We start from the raw sequence: 15,939 nt of genomic DNA, 5'->3' as shown, positions 1-15,939 counted from the left end.
ATCACATTTTTAAAATCTATTCGTCTGTTGATAGGTTGTTTCCATATCTTGGTTGTTGTGACTAACGCTGCCATAAACATGGGACTGCAGGTATCTCCGTAAGATGATGAATTCATCTCCTTCTGTTTCCTTGATCATCTCAATAGATGCAGAAAAATCATTTTACAAAATACAACTTTCCTTAATGATAAACCCTAAACAAGTGAAGAGGAACTCCAAAGCCTCTTGATGAAAGTGAAAGTGGAAAGTGAAAAAACTGGCCTAAAGTTCAACATTCAGCAAATGAAGATCATGGCATCTGGTCCCATCACTTCATGGGAAATAGATGGGGAAACAGTGGAAACAGTGGCAGACTTTATTTTTTTGGGCTTCAAAATCACTGCAGATGGTGACTGCAACCATGAAATTAAAAGACGCTTACTCCTTGGAAGAAAAGTTATGACCAACCTAGATAGCATATTCAAAAGCAGAGACATTACTTTGCTGACTAAGGTCCGTCTAGTCAAGGCTATGGTTTTTCCTGTGATCATGTGAGAGTTGGACTGTAAAGAAAGCTGAGTGCCGAAGAACTGATGCTTTTGAGCTGTGGTGTTGGAGAAGACTCTTGAGAGTCCCTTGGACTGCAAGGAGATCCAACCAGTCCATTCTGAAGGAGATCAGCCCTGGGATTTCTTTGGAAGGAATGATGCTAAAGCTGAAACTCCAGTACTTTGGCCACCTCATGGGAAGAGTTGACTCATTGGAAAAGACTCTGATGCTGGGAGGGATTGGAGGCAGGAGGAGAAGGGGATGACAGAGGATGAGATGGCTGGATGGCATCACTGACTGGATGGATGTGAGTCTGAGTGAACTCCGGGAGTTGGTGGTGGGCAGGGAGGCCTGGCGTGCTGTGATTCATGGGATCGCAAAGAGTCGGACACGACTGAGCAACTGAACTGAACTGAAACAAGTTGAGTACAAAAGGAATATATCTCAGTATGGGCTTCCCAGGTGGCATTAGTGGTAAAAGAACCTGCCTGCCAGTGCAGGCGATGCCTGAGACAAGGGCTCGATCCCTGGATCAGGAAGATCACCTGGAGGAGGTCATGGCAACCCTTTCCAGTATTCTTGCCTGAAGAATCCCATGGACAGAGGAGTCTGGCAGACTACAGTCCATCGGTTCACAAAAAGTGGGACATGACTGGGGCGACTTAGCACACATGCATGCATCTCAGTATGATAAAACCAATATGTGACGGGCCCAAAGCTAACGTACTAATTGGTGAAAGACTGAAACCTTTTTGTTCACATATGACACGTCTACCGTTTTACTCCCCTCTTTACATTTTGATGTCACAGTTTACTTCTTTTTAATATTGTGTATTCTTTAACAGATTATAGTGTTATAGTTATTAATACTCTTTCACCTTTAAAATGCAGTTAAGTGATTAACACACCATGCTATTACAGAATTAGAGTTTTCAAAAATCTGAACCTGTATTTACAGTATGTTTTACACTTTAATATATTTTCATGTCACCAGTGGCTTCCCTCATGGCTCAGATGGTAAAGAATCTGCCTTCTGCGTGGGAGATCTGGGTTTGATCCCTGAGTTGGGAAGATCCCCTGGAGGAGGGCATGGCAACCCACTCCAGTATTCTTGCTTGGAGAATCCTCATGGACAGAGGAACCTAGCAGGCTACAGTCGACGGGGTCACAAAGAGTCAGACATAACTGAGTGACTAAGCATAGCACAGCACAGTACCAATTAGCATATTTTCTCCTTGATATGTGAAGGATAACTTTGCCAGATAAATTCTTGGCTGGCTTTCTTTCTTTCAACAATTTGAATATATCATTCTATGCTCTCCTGACCTATATAGCATTTCTGCTAATGAATCTTCTGATAGCCTAATGAGGGTTTGTTTGCAAGTTTACTATCTTTTTTCCTCTAGCTTTTTAAGGATTCTCTCTTTTCCTTTGATTTTTGACAATTTCATTATAATGGGTTCTTGGTAGTCTTTTGCATTGAGATAGTAGGATGACTTATTAATTTCATAAACTTGGATTATCTATGTCTCTCCTTAGGTTTGTGAAGTACTTAGCTAGTGTTCCTTTAAGTAAACTTTCTGCCCCTCACTTCTCCTTTTGGAACTCCAGTTATGCTAAATATTTGTACGTTTGATTGAATCCTATAGATTATGCACACTTTTCTTCCCACTTTTTCATTCTTTCTCTGTTCGCCTCTGACTGGGTTATTTCAAAATCACTATCTTCTTGGTTGCTAGTCTTTGATCTACCCTGCTGCAGATTGTCTCTGCATTTTTATTTTAATCGTCAAATTCTTCAGTTCTGAAATTTCTGTTTGGTTCTTTTTTATGGTTTTTAACTTTTTGCTAAATTTCTCATTTTGTGCATGCATTTCCCCGTAGGTTTCATTGAATTGTCTTCTGTGTTTCTTGTAGTCTATAGTTTCCTCAAAACAGCTTAATTCCTTATTGGATCAATTATAATTTTTTTCCTGCTTTTGAGCTCAGTTATTGATAGATTATCTTTTCTTGATTCTTCCTTGCTTGTATCAGACACTTCCTCAAATCTTCGCTAGTTGCCTTCAGATAGGGTATATACTGCTTGTTAATCCTGTTCTATCTGGGGTTCTCTCTGACCTCGTATTTATACACCTGCTTTGCACTTCTTCCTCCCTCATGTGGCAGAATGCATAAGCTTTTATGTCTTCTGTGGTTCTTACAACTCACGTGGCTGGCTGCTAGAAACCTCTCCTGTTTTTCCAGAAAGTAGAGCTATAGCTCAAGTTTGGTTTTCTCTTTTGCCCACAGATTCTGGTCTGTTTTTGTCATAGCACTCCTTTTACTGTGCTCACTCCTGCTACCAGTCTCTGCTCACGGAAGCCACCCTAGAGTGAGGGGAGGCATGGTTTTAGTTCTTGGGACATTGAGGGTGACCGCTCGCTAGTGGGGAGATGCTTGGCTGAGCCTCCCAGGGGCTTTTAAGTGGACTTCCTGCTGAAGCTCTGAGCACAGACAGCAGGACCCATGACCCTTTAGTGCCTTTTGATGTTCTTATAGCCTTTCCTGATCTCTCCGCTGCCTCCCAGCAATGGAGGTCCCTGCTTCCAGTACTCTTACTGTTGCTGGAGAAAAGTGGATTTCTTGTGTGCAGCATCTAGTACAGCTGGGGTAGCCATGCACTCACTACGTCTCCTTTTCACCTGTGGAGAAGTCATCATGAGACAGTTCAGTCTCTTGTTGTGTCAGCTTGTGGGGAGGGGCAGAGCTGATCAAGTTCCTCTTTCCCTCTCTGCTACATTCAGACTCGCGTGTGTGTGTGTGTGTGTGTGTGTGTGTGTGTTCCCTCCCGTGGTGTGCTCTGATCACCTCCACAGGGCTGGACTTTTACAAATTCTCCCTCATCTGTGGGTATTTGCCCAACTCAGAAATCTCCAGGTTTTCCCCAGTTATGGCTGGGAGTTGTTGGGGCAGGTTTGCTCACTCTGCTGATTCTGCAAACCAAACCAAGGATTTATCTGTTACCAGATGAACAGGTAGGCGAGATTTCTCCCTGGTCCCTTGGTTTACGTTGATAGATCACACTGTGCCCGCAGAGGCACTCTTGTTTGTGTTTGTTTAAAAAGAAGGGACAAAAAGTAGACTCACACTACCATGACGTTGCTGGCGCTCCTTTTCCATTAAATTACACTGTTTGTTGGCCACTCTTACGTTGACTCTTCATGTTTTCTATTTTCTTCTCTATTCCTTTCTTTGTAAAAATATCTATAATTTGGATCTATTTTATACAGGTCACTGTCACTTCAGTGGGGATTTCAGAGAGAAGGAGGGATCATAAACACATGCGTTCAATATGCTGTGTTCAAACTGATAGAACCTTTTTTAGGTAGAATTTGAAATGTATAAAACCTCAGAATGCCTAAGCCCTTTGATGCAAAGTTCTGTTTCTAGATTAATTAACCTGTAGATATAATTCTACATGTACATAAAGAGATGTATACAAGGACACAAAGATATGATGCTAGCATTGATTATAACAATGAAAAACTGGAAACAGTTTATATGCTATCAACAAGGAAAAGGCTAAATAAACTTTGATGTCTATACTACAGAAAAATATGCAACAGTAAAAAAGAATGCTATTGGCATATGTTGAAACCTCTCTAATAAATATTCTTAAGTTTAAAAAGCAAATATAAATAATATATAATCCCACTTATATTCTTTAAAAACACACAAATACAGGGTTTTGAGCACACCATACAGGGATCATCACTGGGCCCACCAAGTATATTGCTCATCAGCAGAATGTTTATTTTTCTCTCTCACAAAGGAAGAGCTTAAATTACTTCCCCACAAATTAACCTGATGAGGTCATTCAAAAATGCCCACACTGGTTTTCAGTCTATGATTGTATAAGTTATGTATTGTTGCATAGTAAATTATGGATCTTCTTAACTTACCCACTGTAAGTTGAAAATAACATTAGTCCAGATGCATTTACTTTTTAAAAAAATATTTTATATTGGATTATATTTACAATGTTGTGTTAGTTCCAGGTGTACAGCAAAGTGATTCAGCTGAAAATATACATATATCTGTTCTTTTTGAAATTCTTTTCCCATTTAGGTTATTAACCAGATTTCCCTATGTTATACAGTCAGTCCTTGTTGGTTATCTATTTAAAATATAGTATTTTGTGTATCTCAGTCCCACAGTCCAAGTTTATCCCTTTCCTCTACCTTTCCCCTTTGATCACCATAAGTTTTTTCTAAGTCTGTGAGTCAGTTTCTGTTTGGTAAATTTTTAGGTAGGAAGTTAGTCATGAGCAACTGAGGGGCGGCCTAGCTGAAAAAGATTCAAGCTGGTATCTAACCCCCACCCCAGTTGCTTTACAGACAAGCAAGAGATAAGAGAATTCAGAACAACAAAGCCTTTGACTGTGTGGATCACAATAAACTGTGGAAAATTCTGAAAGAGATGGGAGTACCAGACCACCTGACCTGCCTCTTGAAAAACCTATATGCGGGTCAGGAAGCAACAGTAAGGAGTACCTCAAGGCTGTATATTGTCACCCTGCTTATTTAACTTATATGCAGAGTACATCATGAGAAACGCTGGGCTGGAAGAAGCACAAGCTGAAATCAAGATTGCTGGGAGAAATATCAATAACCTCAGATATGCAGATGACACCATGCTTATGGCAGAAAGAGAAGAGGAACTAAAAAGCCTCTTGATGAAAGTGAAAGAGGAGAGTGAAAAAATTGGCTTAAAGCTCAACATTCAGAAAACGAAGATCATGGCATCTGGTCCCATCACTTCATGGGAAATAGATGGGGAAACAGTGGAAACAGTGAGAGACTTTATTTTGGGCCCTCCAGAATCACTGCAGATGGTGATTGCACCCATGAAATTGGAGGATGCTTGCTCCTTGGAAGGAAAGTTATGATCAACCTAGACAGTATATTGAAAACCAGAGACTACTTTGCCAACAAAGATCCATCTAGTCAAGGCTATGGTTTTTCCAGTGGTCATGTGTGGATGTGAGAGTTGGACTGTGAAGAAAGCTGAATTGATGCTTTTGAACTGTGGTGTTGGAGAAGACTCTTGAGAGTCCCTTGGACTGCAAGGAAATCCAACCAGTCCATCCTAAAGGAGATCAGTCCTGGGTGTTCACTGGAAGGACTGATGCTAAAGCTGAAACTCCAATACTTTGGCCACCTCATGCAAAGAGTTGACTCATTGGAAAAGACCCTGATGCTGGGAGGGATTGGGGGCAGGAGGAGAAGGGGACGACAGAAGATGAGATGGTTGGATGGCATCACCGACTCAATGGACGTGAGTTTGAGTGAACTCTGGGAGTTGGTGATGGACAAGGAGGCCTGGCGTGCTGTGATTCATGGGGTCACAAAGAGTTGGACACGACTGAGCGACTGAACTGAACTGAACTGAAACTAGTTTTACAACAAATGTTTAAAGAACTTCTCTAGGGAGGAAACACAAGAGAAGGAAAAGACCTACCTACAGTAAATAAACCCAAAGCAATTAAGAAAATAGGAATAGGATCATACATATTAATAATTACCTTAAATTTAAATGGATTAAATGCACCAACCAAAAGACATAGATTTGCTGAGGTGGATACAGAAATAAGACCCATATATGTCATCCAGAAGAGCCCACCTCAGACCTAGGGACATCTACAGACTGAAAGTAAGCAGGTGGGAGAAGGTATTCCATGCAAATGGAATTCATAAGAAAGCTGAAGTAGCAATGCTCATATCACATGAAATAGACTTTAAAACAAAGATTATTATAAGAGACAAAGAAGGACACTACATAATGATCAAGGGTTTAATCCCAGAAGAAGATATAACAATTATACATATATATGCATCCAACATAGAAGTACCTCAATATGTAAGGCAAATACTAATAAACATAAAGGGAGAAATTGACAGTAACACAATAATAGTGTGGGACTTTAGTACCCTATTTTCATCAACGGACAGATCATCTGAACAGAAAATTAATAAGGAAACACAGACCTTAAATGACACTTTAGACAAGTTGGACTTTATTGATATTTATAGAACATCCTACCCAAAAGCAGCAGACTACTCAAGTGCACACAGAACATTGTCCATGATTGACTACGTGGTGTGCTGCAAGGCAAGCCATGGTAAATTTAAGAAAATTGAAATTATATCAAGCATCTTTTCTGATCACAACACTATGTGATTAGAAATAAACTATAAGACAAAAACCTCTAAAAAACCCAAACACGTGGCAGCTAAATAATATACTACTCAATAACCATTGGATCGCTGAAGAAATCAAAGAGGAAATAAAAAATACTTAGAGACAAATGAAAGCACAATGGTCCAAAACTTATGGAATTCAGCAAAAAGCAGTTCTAAATGGAAAGTTTATAGCAATACAATTTTACCTCAAGAAACAAGAAATCTCGAATAAAAACTTGTCAGTCCACACATGCCTAAATGAGTATGTAAAAGCCCTCTCTTGAAAATCCCTGTACCTCCTCATTCTGGCACCAGTGCCTCTCTTGGCTTGGCCCACCTCTCCCTTGAGGTGTTTTTATAAGACCTCAGATTCTTCTTAGTGTTCTTAAGAAGAACTGAGGCCCCACAATGGAGGGTCCTCTTCAATTCTCCCTGTATCTGCTAATAAAAATAGGCTCATTTGTATCATTTTGGGGGGGTTCTGTATATAAACAATATCGTATGATACTTGCCTGTCTCTGTATGACTTACTTCACTTAGAATGATAATTTCCAGGTGCATCCATGTTATTGTAAGTGACATTTCATTCTTTTTAATGATTGAATAATATTCCATTGTATTATATATATATATATGTATGTATGTATGTATGTATGTATATCCATTCATCTGTCAATGGAGATTAAGTTGCTTCTATATTTTGGCTATTGTAAACAGTGCTGCAATGAACATTGGGTTGCATATATCCTCTCAAACCATGATTTTCTCCAGATATATGCTCAGGAGTGGGATAGCTAGTTCATATGATAGCTCTGTTTTTAGTTTTTAAAAGAACCTCCATACTGTTCTCTATAGTAGCTGTACCAATTTACAGTCCCACCAACAGTGTGGGAGTTTTCCCTTTTTTCCACACCCTTTCCACTAATTGCTGTTTATAGACTTTATGATGAACAGTAGTCAGAGCTATGATTTTTCCAGTAGTCATGTATGGATGTGAGAGTTGGACCATAAGAAGGCTGTTGTTCAGTCACTCAGTCATGTTTGACTGTTTACAAACCCATGGACTGCAGCACAACGCTAGGCTTCCCTGTCCTTCACCATCTCCTGGAACTTGCTCAGACTTATGTCCATTGAGTCATAATAGGTCCCTTATGATGCAATCATAATGTCAATGATACCATCCAACCATGTCATCCTCTGTTGCCTCCTTCTCATACCCTCAATCTTTCCCAGAATCAGAGTCATTCCCAGTGAGACAGCTCTTCATATCAGATGGCTGAAGTATGAGAGCTTCAGCTTCGGCATCAGTCCTTCCAATGAATATTCAGGATTGATATCCTTTAGGATTGACTGGTTTGATCACCCTGCTGTCCAAGGGACTCTCAGGAGTCTTCTCCAGCATTGCAATTCAAAATGATCAATTCTTTAGCACTCGGTCAGCTTTATGACGTATATGACTACTGTACATATCACATCTGTACATGACTACTGGAAAACCATAGCTTTGACTATTCGGACCTTTGTTGGCAAGTGATGTCTATTTTTTAATATGCTGTCTAGATCTGTTAGAGCTTTTCTTCCAAGGAGCAAGTGTCTTAATTTCGTGGATGCAATCACCATCCACAGTGATTTTGGAGCCCAAGAAAATAAAGTCTCTCACTGTTTCTATTGTTTCCCCATCTATTTGCCATGAAGTGATGGGACCGGATGCCATGATCTTCATTTTTTGAATGTTGAGTTTTAAGCCAGCTTTTTCACTCTCCTTGTTCACCTTCATTAAGAGGCTCTTTAGTTCTTTGCTTTCTGCCATTAGTGTGGTGTCATCTGCATATCTGAGGTTATGGATATTACTCCTGGCAATCTCAATTCCAGCCTGTGATTTATCAAGCCCAGCATGTCACATGATGTACTCTGCACATAAGTTAAATAAGTAGGGTGATATACAGCCTTGACGTACTCCTTTCCCAATTTGGAAACAGTCTGTTGTTCCATGTCCGGTTCTAACTGTTGCTTCTTGACTTGCATACAAATTTCTCAGGAGGCAGATAAGGTGGTCTGATATTCCCATCACTTTCAGAATTTTCCACAGTTTGTTGTGATCCACACAGCCAAAGGCTTCAGCATAGTCAATGAAGCAAAAGTAGGTGTTTTCTGGAATTCTCTTGCTTTTTCTATGATGCAATGGATGTTGGCAATTTGATCTCTGGTGTCTCAGCCTTTCTAAATCCAGCTTGCACGTCTGGAAATTCTCAGTTCAAGTACTGTTGAAGCCTAGCAAGAAGGATTTTGAGGATTACCTTTCTAGCATGTGAAATGAGCACAGTTGTGCCCTTCTTGGGGATTGGGATGAAAACTCATCTTTTCCAGTCCTGTGGTCACTGCTGAGTTTTCCAAATTTGCTGGCTTATTGAGTGCAGCACTTTCACAGCATCATCTTTCTAGATTTGAAAAAGCTCTGCTGGAATTCCATCACCTCCACTAGCTTTGTTCATAGTAATGCTTTCTAAGGTCCACTTGACTTTGCAGTCTAGGATGTCTGGCTCTAGGTGAGTGACCACACCATCACGGTTATCTATGTTATTAAGATCTTTCTTGTACACTTATTCTATACTTGCCACTTCTTAATTTCCTCTGTTAGGTCCATACCATTTCTGTCCTTTATTGAGCCCATCTTTGCATGAAATCTTCCTTTGATATCTCTAATTTTCTTAAAGAGATCTCTAGTCTTTCCCATGCTATTGTTTTCCTCTATTTTTTGTGCATTGTTTACTTAAGAATTCTCTCATCTCTCCTTGCTATTATTTGGAACTTCGTTCAGATGTGTATATCTTTCCCTTTCTTTGCTTTTCACTTCTCTTCTTTTCTCAGACAAACATTTTGCCTTCTTGCATTTCTTTTTCTTTGGGATGGTTTTGGTCACTGCCTCCTGTACAATGTTATGAACCTCTGTCCATAGTTCTCCAGGCCCTCTGTCTATCAGATCCAACTCCTTTAACCTATTTGTCACTTCCACTGTATAATCATAGGGGTTTGATTTAGGTCATACTTGGATGGCCTATTCATTTTCCCTGAGGTCTTCAATTTAAGCCCAAATTTAGCAATAAGGATTCATGATCTGGGCCACAGTCAGCTCCTGATCTTGTTTTTGCTGGCTGTACAGAGCTTCTCCATATTCTGGTGTAAAGAATATAATCAATGTGATTTTGGTATTGACCATCTAGTGATGTTCATGTGCAGAGTCATCTCTTGTGTTATTGGAAGAGGGTATCTGCTATGACCAGTACATTCTCATGGCAAAATTCTGTTAGACTTTGCCCTGCTTCATTTTGTATACCAAGGCCAAACTTATCTTGGAGTAACAACTCTAGGTATCTCTTGACTTCCTACTTTTGCATCCTAATCCCTTATGATGAAAAGCACACCTTATTTTGGTGTTAGTTCTAGAAAGTCTTGTAGGTCTTCATAGACCCATTCAACTTCAGCTTCTTCAGCATCAGTGGTTGGGGCATAACTTGAATTACTATGATATTAATGGTTTGCCTTGGAAACAAATTGAGATCCTTCTGTTGTTTTTGAGATTTCAGCCAAGTACTGTATTTCAGACTCTTGTTGACTATGAGGGCTACTCCACTTCTTCTAAGGGATTCTTGCCTATAGTAGCAGATATAATGGTCATCTGAATTAAATTCTCCCATTCATCCATTTTAGTTCATCATTCCTAAAATGTCAATGTTCACTCTTGCCATCAAAATTCCAGTTGTGGTGCTAGAGAAGACTCTTGAGAGTCTCTTGTACTGCAAGGAGATAAAACCAGTCAATCCTAAAGGAAATCAACCCTGAATACTCATTGGAAGGATTGATGCTGAAGCTGAAGCTCCAGAGCTTTGGCCGTCTGATGTGAGGAGCCAACTGATTGTAAAAGACCCTGATGTTGGGAAAGATTGAAGGCAAAAGGAGAGAGAGAGGCAGGAAAGAATGAGATGGTTAGATAGCATCATTGATTCAGTGAACATGAGTTTGAGCAAACTCTAGAAGATAGTGAAGAACAGAGGAGCCTGGCATGCTGCAGTCTATGGGGTCATAAAGAATTGGACATGACTTTGCAACTGAACAACAACATTCTGACTGGTGTGAGGTGATATCTCATTGCAGTTTTGATTTGCATTTCTCTAATAATTAGTGGTGCTGAGCATCTTTTCATGTGCCTCTTGGCCATCTGTATGTCTTCTTTGGAAAAATGTCTGTTTAGAAAAATATACAAGCAACGTCTGCAGCTCAACTCCAGAAAAATAAATGACCCTATCAAAAAATGGGCCAAAGAACTAAATAGACATTTCTCCAAAGAAGACACACGGATGGCTAACAAACACATGAAAAGATGCTCAACATCACTCATTATTAGAGAAATGCAAATCAAAACCACAATGAGGTACCACTTCACACCAGTCAGAATGGCTGCGATCCAAAAATCTGCAAGCAATAAATGCTGGAGAGGGTGTGGAGAAAAGGGAACCCTCCTACACTGTTGGTGGGAATGCAAACTAGTACAGCCACTATGGAGAACGGTGTGGAGATTCCTTAAAAAATTGCAAATAGAACTACCTTATGACCCAGCAATCCCACTTCTGGGCATACACACCGAGGAAACCAGAATTGAAAGAGACACATGTACCCCAATGTTCATCGCAGCACTGTTTATAATAGCCAGGACATGGAAACAACCTAGATGTCCATCAGCAGATGAATGGATAAGAAAGCTGTGGTACATATACACAATGGAGTATTACTCAGCCGTTAAAAAGAATTCATTTGAATCAGTTCTGATGAGATGGATGAAACTGGAGCCGATTATACAGAGTGAAGTAAGCCAGAAAGAAAAACACCAATACAGTATACTAACACATATATATGGAATTTAGGAAGATGGCAATGACGACCCTGTATGCAAGACAGGGAAAGAGACACAGATGTGTATAACGGACTTTTGGACTCAGAGGGAGAGGGAGAGGGTGGGATGATTTGGGAGAATGACATTCTAACATGTATACTATCATGTGAATTGAATCGCCAGTCTATGTCTGACGCAGGATGCAGCATGCTTGGGGCTGGTGCATGGGGATGACCCAGAAAGATGTTATGGGGAGGGAGGTGGGAGGGGGGTTCATGTTTGGGAATGCATGTAAGAATTAAAGATTTTAAAATGTAAAAAATAAAAAACTAAAAATAAAAAAAAAAAAACAGAAAAAAAAAAAAAAAAAAAGGAAAAATGTCTGTTTAGGTCTTCTGCCCATCTGTTGTTTTCTTTTATATTTTTTTAAAAAGGCATTTAATACACCTAACCCTTGGAATATCATAGTGTATAGCCTCAGTTCAGTTCAGCTCAGTTGCTCAATCGTGTCTGACTCTTTGCGGCCCCATGAATTGCCGCATGCCAGGCCTCCCTGTCCAACACTAGCTCCTAGAGTTCACTCAACTCACATCCATTGAATCAGTGATGCCATCCAGCCATCTCATCCTCTGTCGTCCCCTTTTCCTCCTGCCCCCAATCCCTCCCAGCATCAGAGTCTTTTCCAATGGGTCAACTCTTCACATGAAGTGGCCAAAGTACTGGAGTTTCAGCTTCAGCATCATTCCTTCCAAAGAACACCCAGGACCAGTCTCCATTTTATAACACTTATATTAATCTGTAGTTGGGCAAAATCATCTAACACAAAGCCTATTTTATAATTAGAATCTCATATAATTTATTGACTACTGTATTGAAAGTGGGATAGCAAATGGTTGTCTAGCCTCAGAATGGTTGTAACTGATCACGTGGCTAACTGGGAGCACAGCTTGCTGCTACTCCCCAGCATTAGGAGAGAGTATTATACTGTATATTGCTTGCAGAAGGAAAGATTAAAATTCAAAATTAGAAGTACAGTTGCTACTTAAATGCACGTTGTTTTCACTCCCTTGTGAATTTAAAAAAATTGTAAGTCCAGCCATTGTAATTCAGGGACACACTGTATCTCAAAACAAAAAGTATTTATTTTCTCAGTTTCTCTAAGTCAGGAATCTGGGATTTGCTTAGCTGGATTCTCTGTTCAAGGGGTTCCACAAGATTGCTGCAAGACCATGATTGTGGACACCTCAAGGATTCACCAGGAGAGGATTCACTTTAAAATTTTATGTCCCAGTAAAATAACATTACTTATTACAAATGTGATAACAATAAGTATAGAATACTTTAAAAATACAGCTAAGCAAAAGAAAATTTAGAAGACAAATACACATATTCATACACATCCAATGAGCAACTCTTTGCATGAGGTGGCCAAAGTACTGGAGTTTCAGCTTCAGCATCATTCCCTCCAAAGAAATCCCAGGGCTGATGTCCTTCAGAATGGACTGGTTGGATCTCCTTGCAGTCCAAGGGACTCTCAAGAGTCTTCTCCAATGCCACAGTTCAAAAGCATCAATTCTTCGGCACTCAGCTTTCTTCACAGTCCAACTTTCACATCCACACATGACCACTGGAAAAACCATAGCTTTGACTAGACAGACCTTTGTTGGCAAAGTAATGTCTCTGCTTTTAAATATGCTATCTAGGTTGGTCATAACTTTTCTTCCAAGGAGTAAGTGTCTTTTAATTTCATAGCTGCAGTCACCATCTGCAGTGATTTTGGAGCTGGGAGGGATTGGGGGCAGGAGGAGAAAGGGACGACAGAGGATGAGATGGCTGGATGGCATCACTGACTCAATGGACGTGAGTCTGAGTGCACTCCGGGAGTTGGTGATGGACAAGGAGGCCTGGCGTGCTGCAATTCATGGGTTCACAAAGAGTCGGACATGACTGAGCGACTGAACTGAACTGAACTGATACACATCCAAGCTCACTTACATGGCTGTTGGTGCAGTCCAGTTCTTTGAAGGTTGTTAGTCAGAGGCCACCCTTAGTGGGCCTCTCTGTAGTACAGCTCACAGCATGGGAACTGACTGCTTCAGAGCAAATGGGTGAGAAAGAGAGAGCATGGGTAAGCTGGAGGTCAGACTTAGGTTACCTAATCTCAAGTCATCCATCGTGTTTGTTAGAAGTAAGTCACTGTTGCAGCCCTTGTGGGGAAGGTCTTATGTAAGAGTATGACTACCGAGAGGTAAGGATCATCTCTGAAGTTGCTTACAACTACAGTTAAAAGATAATTCAAGGAGTTTCAGGAGAAAATTCAGAAGCAAAGGTTTGTGTAATATAAGTAAATGGCATCTAAGCACAGTTACTCGCTTATAGTAGATGCTAAACAATGTTTTAACTTTTCTTTTTGAAATAGTTTCAAAGTTAAAGTTCCAAGAATAGTGAAAGAATTCCATACAGTCTTTATCCACACTATTTGTTGAAAATTATATTTTAATACATTATGCGATTGGTCACATGAGAAGGTATTATTTGTAGCCATCAAAGCTTTGGGGCCTGGTGAGAGGGGTCGATCCTGTGCTGAAGTCATGTTTGCCCTCTGAGTATGTAGTTGTCATCTTTCAAACGTTCTCCTCTTCCTCCTTCTCCAACAGAAAATCCCGAGGGAGCAGCTCTGTACTTTGTCTGTGGTGTGTGTATTGGACTGGTCCTCACCCTAGCTGCCTTGGTGATGAGGATCTCTTGCCACACAGACTGCTGTCAGCATTCCCAGGAGTTTCTGAAGGACCAAGAAAGCAGCAGCGACAGTGAGGATGGCAGCTTGGATGCAGCATCTGACATCTCGGTCAGGAGACATCGGCGCTTTGAAAGGACTTTGAACAAGAATGTCTTCGCCTCAGTGGAGGAGCTGGAGCGAGCCCAGCGGCTGGAGGAGCGGGAACGTATCATCAGGGAGATTTGGATGAATGGCCAGCCTGAGGTTCCTGGCACCAGGAGCCTGAACCGCTACTACTAGGGGCAGGAGCAGGAACCCATACCCCACCGTTTAGCTGCCTGGGAGAGAAAGGGCCCCACAGAGACGGTGGGCACTAAGAGTTGAATACAGTTCTGCTAATGGTATGGTGGCAGAGATAAGCAGGACGCTGCCATTTTCGAGACAGTATGACAGATTTGTCCCTTTTGGCTACATGGAGAAGTAGAAAAACCAAGTCGTTTCATCAACCTTTCTAGATCTTGGAATGGTGCTGAAAACCCTCTCCAGCAATGTGGATGGAGATTAGAGGAATGGCACTTGTGGTTTCTCTTGATTTCTGAGGATCTCAGAAGTTTCTGCAGACTTCCTTGCTATGTTTTATTTCTATAGAAAAGGAAATATTATTATAGCAAGAGGGCTAGGAAGAGCAGGGTTACCTTAACTTAGTAAATGCAACTTGCCATGGAGGTGATTTTAATCCAGATAGCATTATCTATGCTTATTATTTAAGGCCTATTTTCAAATCTTGTATTTTAATTGCAACCTCTTCCATTTAAACTGGCACCTCAGGGATTAAAATCCTGTTTTTTTATTACAGTTACCACTTTACTCACGAAAATGATTAATGTATTATAGGAGATGTGTCAGTGAACTAGAAAACTGTCAATAACCTCAAAGGATGAAGGGTTTTATTTTAAATAGCTTCTAAGGAATATATTAATGTACATTTAATGCTGTATGCATTTGAAAATGCAGCAGCAGAACAAAGGCTGTGTCTCCCTCCTTTTGGAGAAAAGAAAATATTATGACTCTAATTAAACATTTTGTTAAAAAAGTAAAAACCATGTTTGGATTTATAGTAAGAGAATGGGAATGGGAGGTGAGGAATAAAGCCCAAATTAGGTTGGGATAAAAAATAAAAGTTACATAAAATCTTTTTTGTTTCATGTTTTGTTTCTGTGGTTATACTTACTTTAAACAGCAGCCCTTTTATAGGTGGGTATGGTCTTTTGCCAGATCCTTCGAATACCTGGAGAATTGTGAAACGGAGATCCAGAGAATGGAGAAATGACACCCAAGGGCTTGTTATTTTATGTATGTTTCTATTATGATTACAGTATAGTTGAGTGATAAGTTGATACAGGACTAGAAGACTTACCAAAGGCTAGAACTAACAGGCTGGCCTCATATGGAGAGGGGAAGTTGGTAAGAAAGGGAGGCGAGGCTGAATCACACTTAGGAATGGGCTACAGAGGGCAATGCAGCTTCCTCCAGCCTGATACACAGGAATACTGTTAGTTCTATATGACTGTCAGATCCCTTTTC

At 40.4% G+C, this 15,939-nt stretch overlaps 1 protein-coding gene across 6 annotated transcripts in view; it reads left to right on the top strand.

Moving 5' to 3' along the window:
- EVA1A (eva-1 homolog A, regulator of programmed cell death) overlaps positions 1 to 15,550 on the top strand; it is an 88,151-nt gene extending 72,601 nt beyond the window's left edge. For all 6 annotated transcript variants that reach the window (XM_069583237.1, XM_069583238.1, XM_069583239.1 and 3 more), the window contains one exon: positions 14,294 to 15,550. In XM_069583237.1, the coding sequence (XP_069439338.1) occupies positions 14,294 to 14,655 (362 nt within the window). In that variant the 3' untranslated portion in view covers positions 14,656 to 15,550. The remainder of the gene's footprint in view (positions 1 to 14,293) is intronic.
- Positions 15,551 to 15,939: the final 389 nt, after the last annotated feature.

The sequence above is a fragment of the Ovis canadensis genome, chromosome 3 (genome assembly GCF_042477335.2).
Source record: "Ovis canadensis isolate MfBH-ARS-UI-01 breed Bighorn chromosome 3, ARS-UI_OviCan_v2, whole genome shotgun sequence".
Classification (NCBI taxonomy): Eukaryota; Metazoa; Chordata; class Mammalia; order Artiodactyla; family Bovidae; genus Ovis; species Ovis canadensis.
The sequence above is the reverse complement of the archived record's forward strand: the minus strand, read 5'-3'. Positions and strand labels throughout refer to the sequence as shown.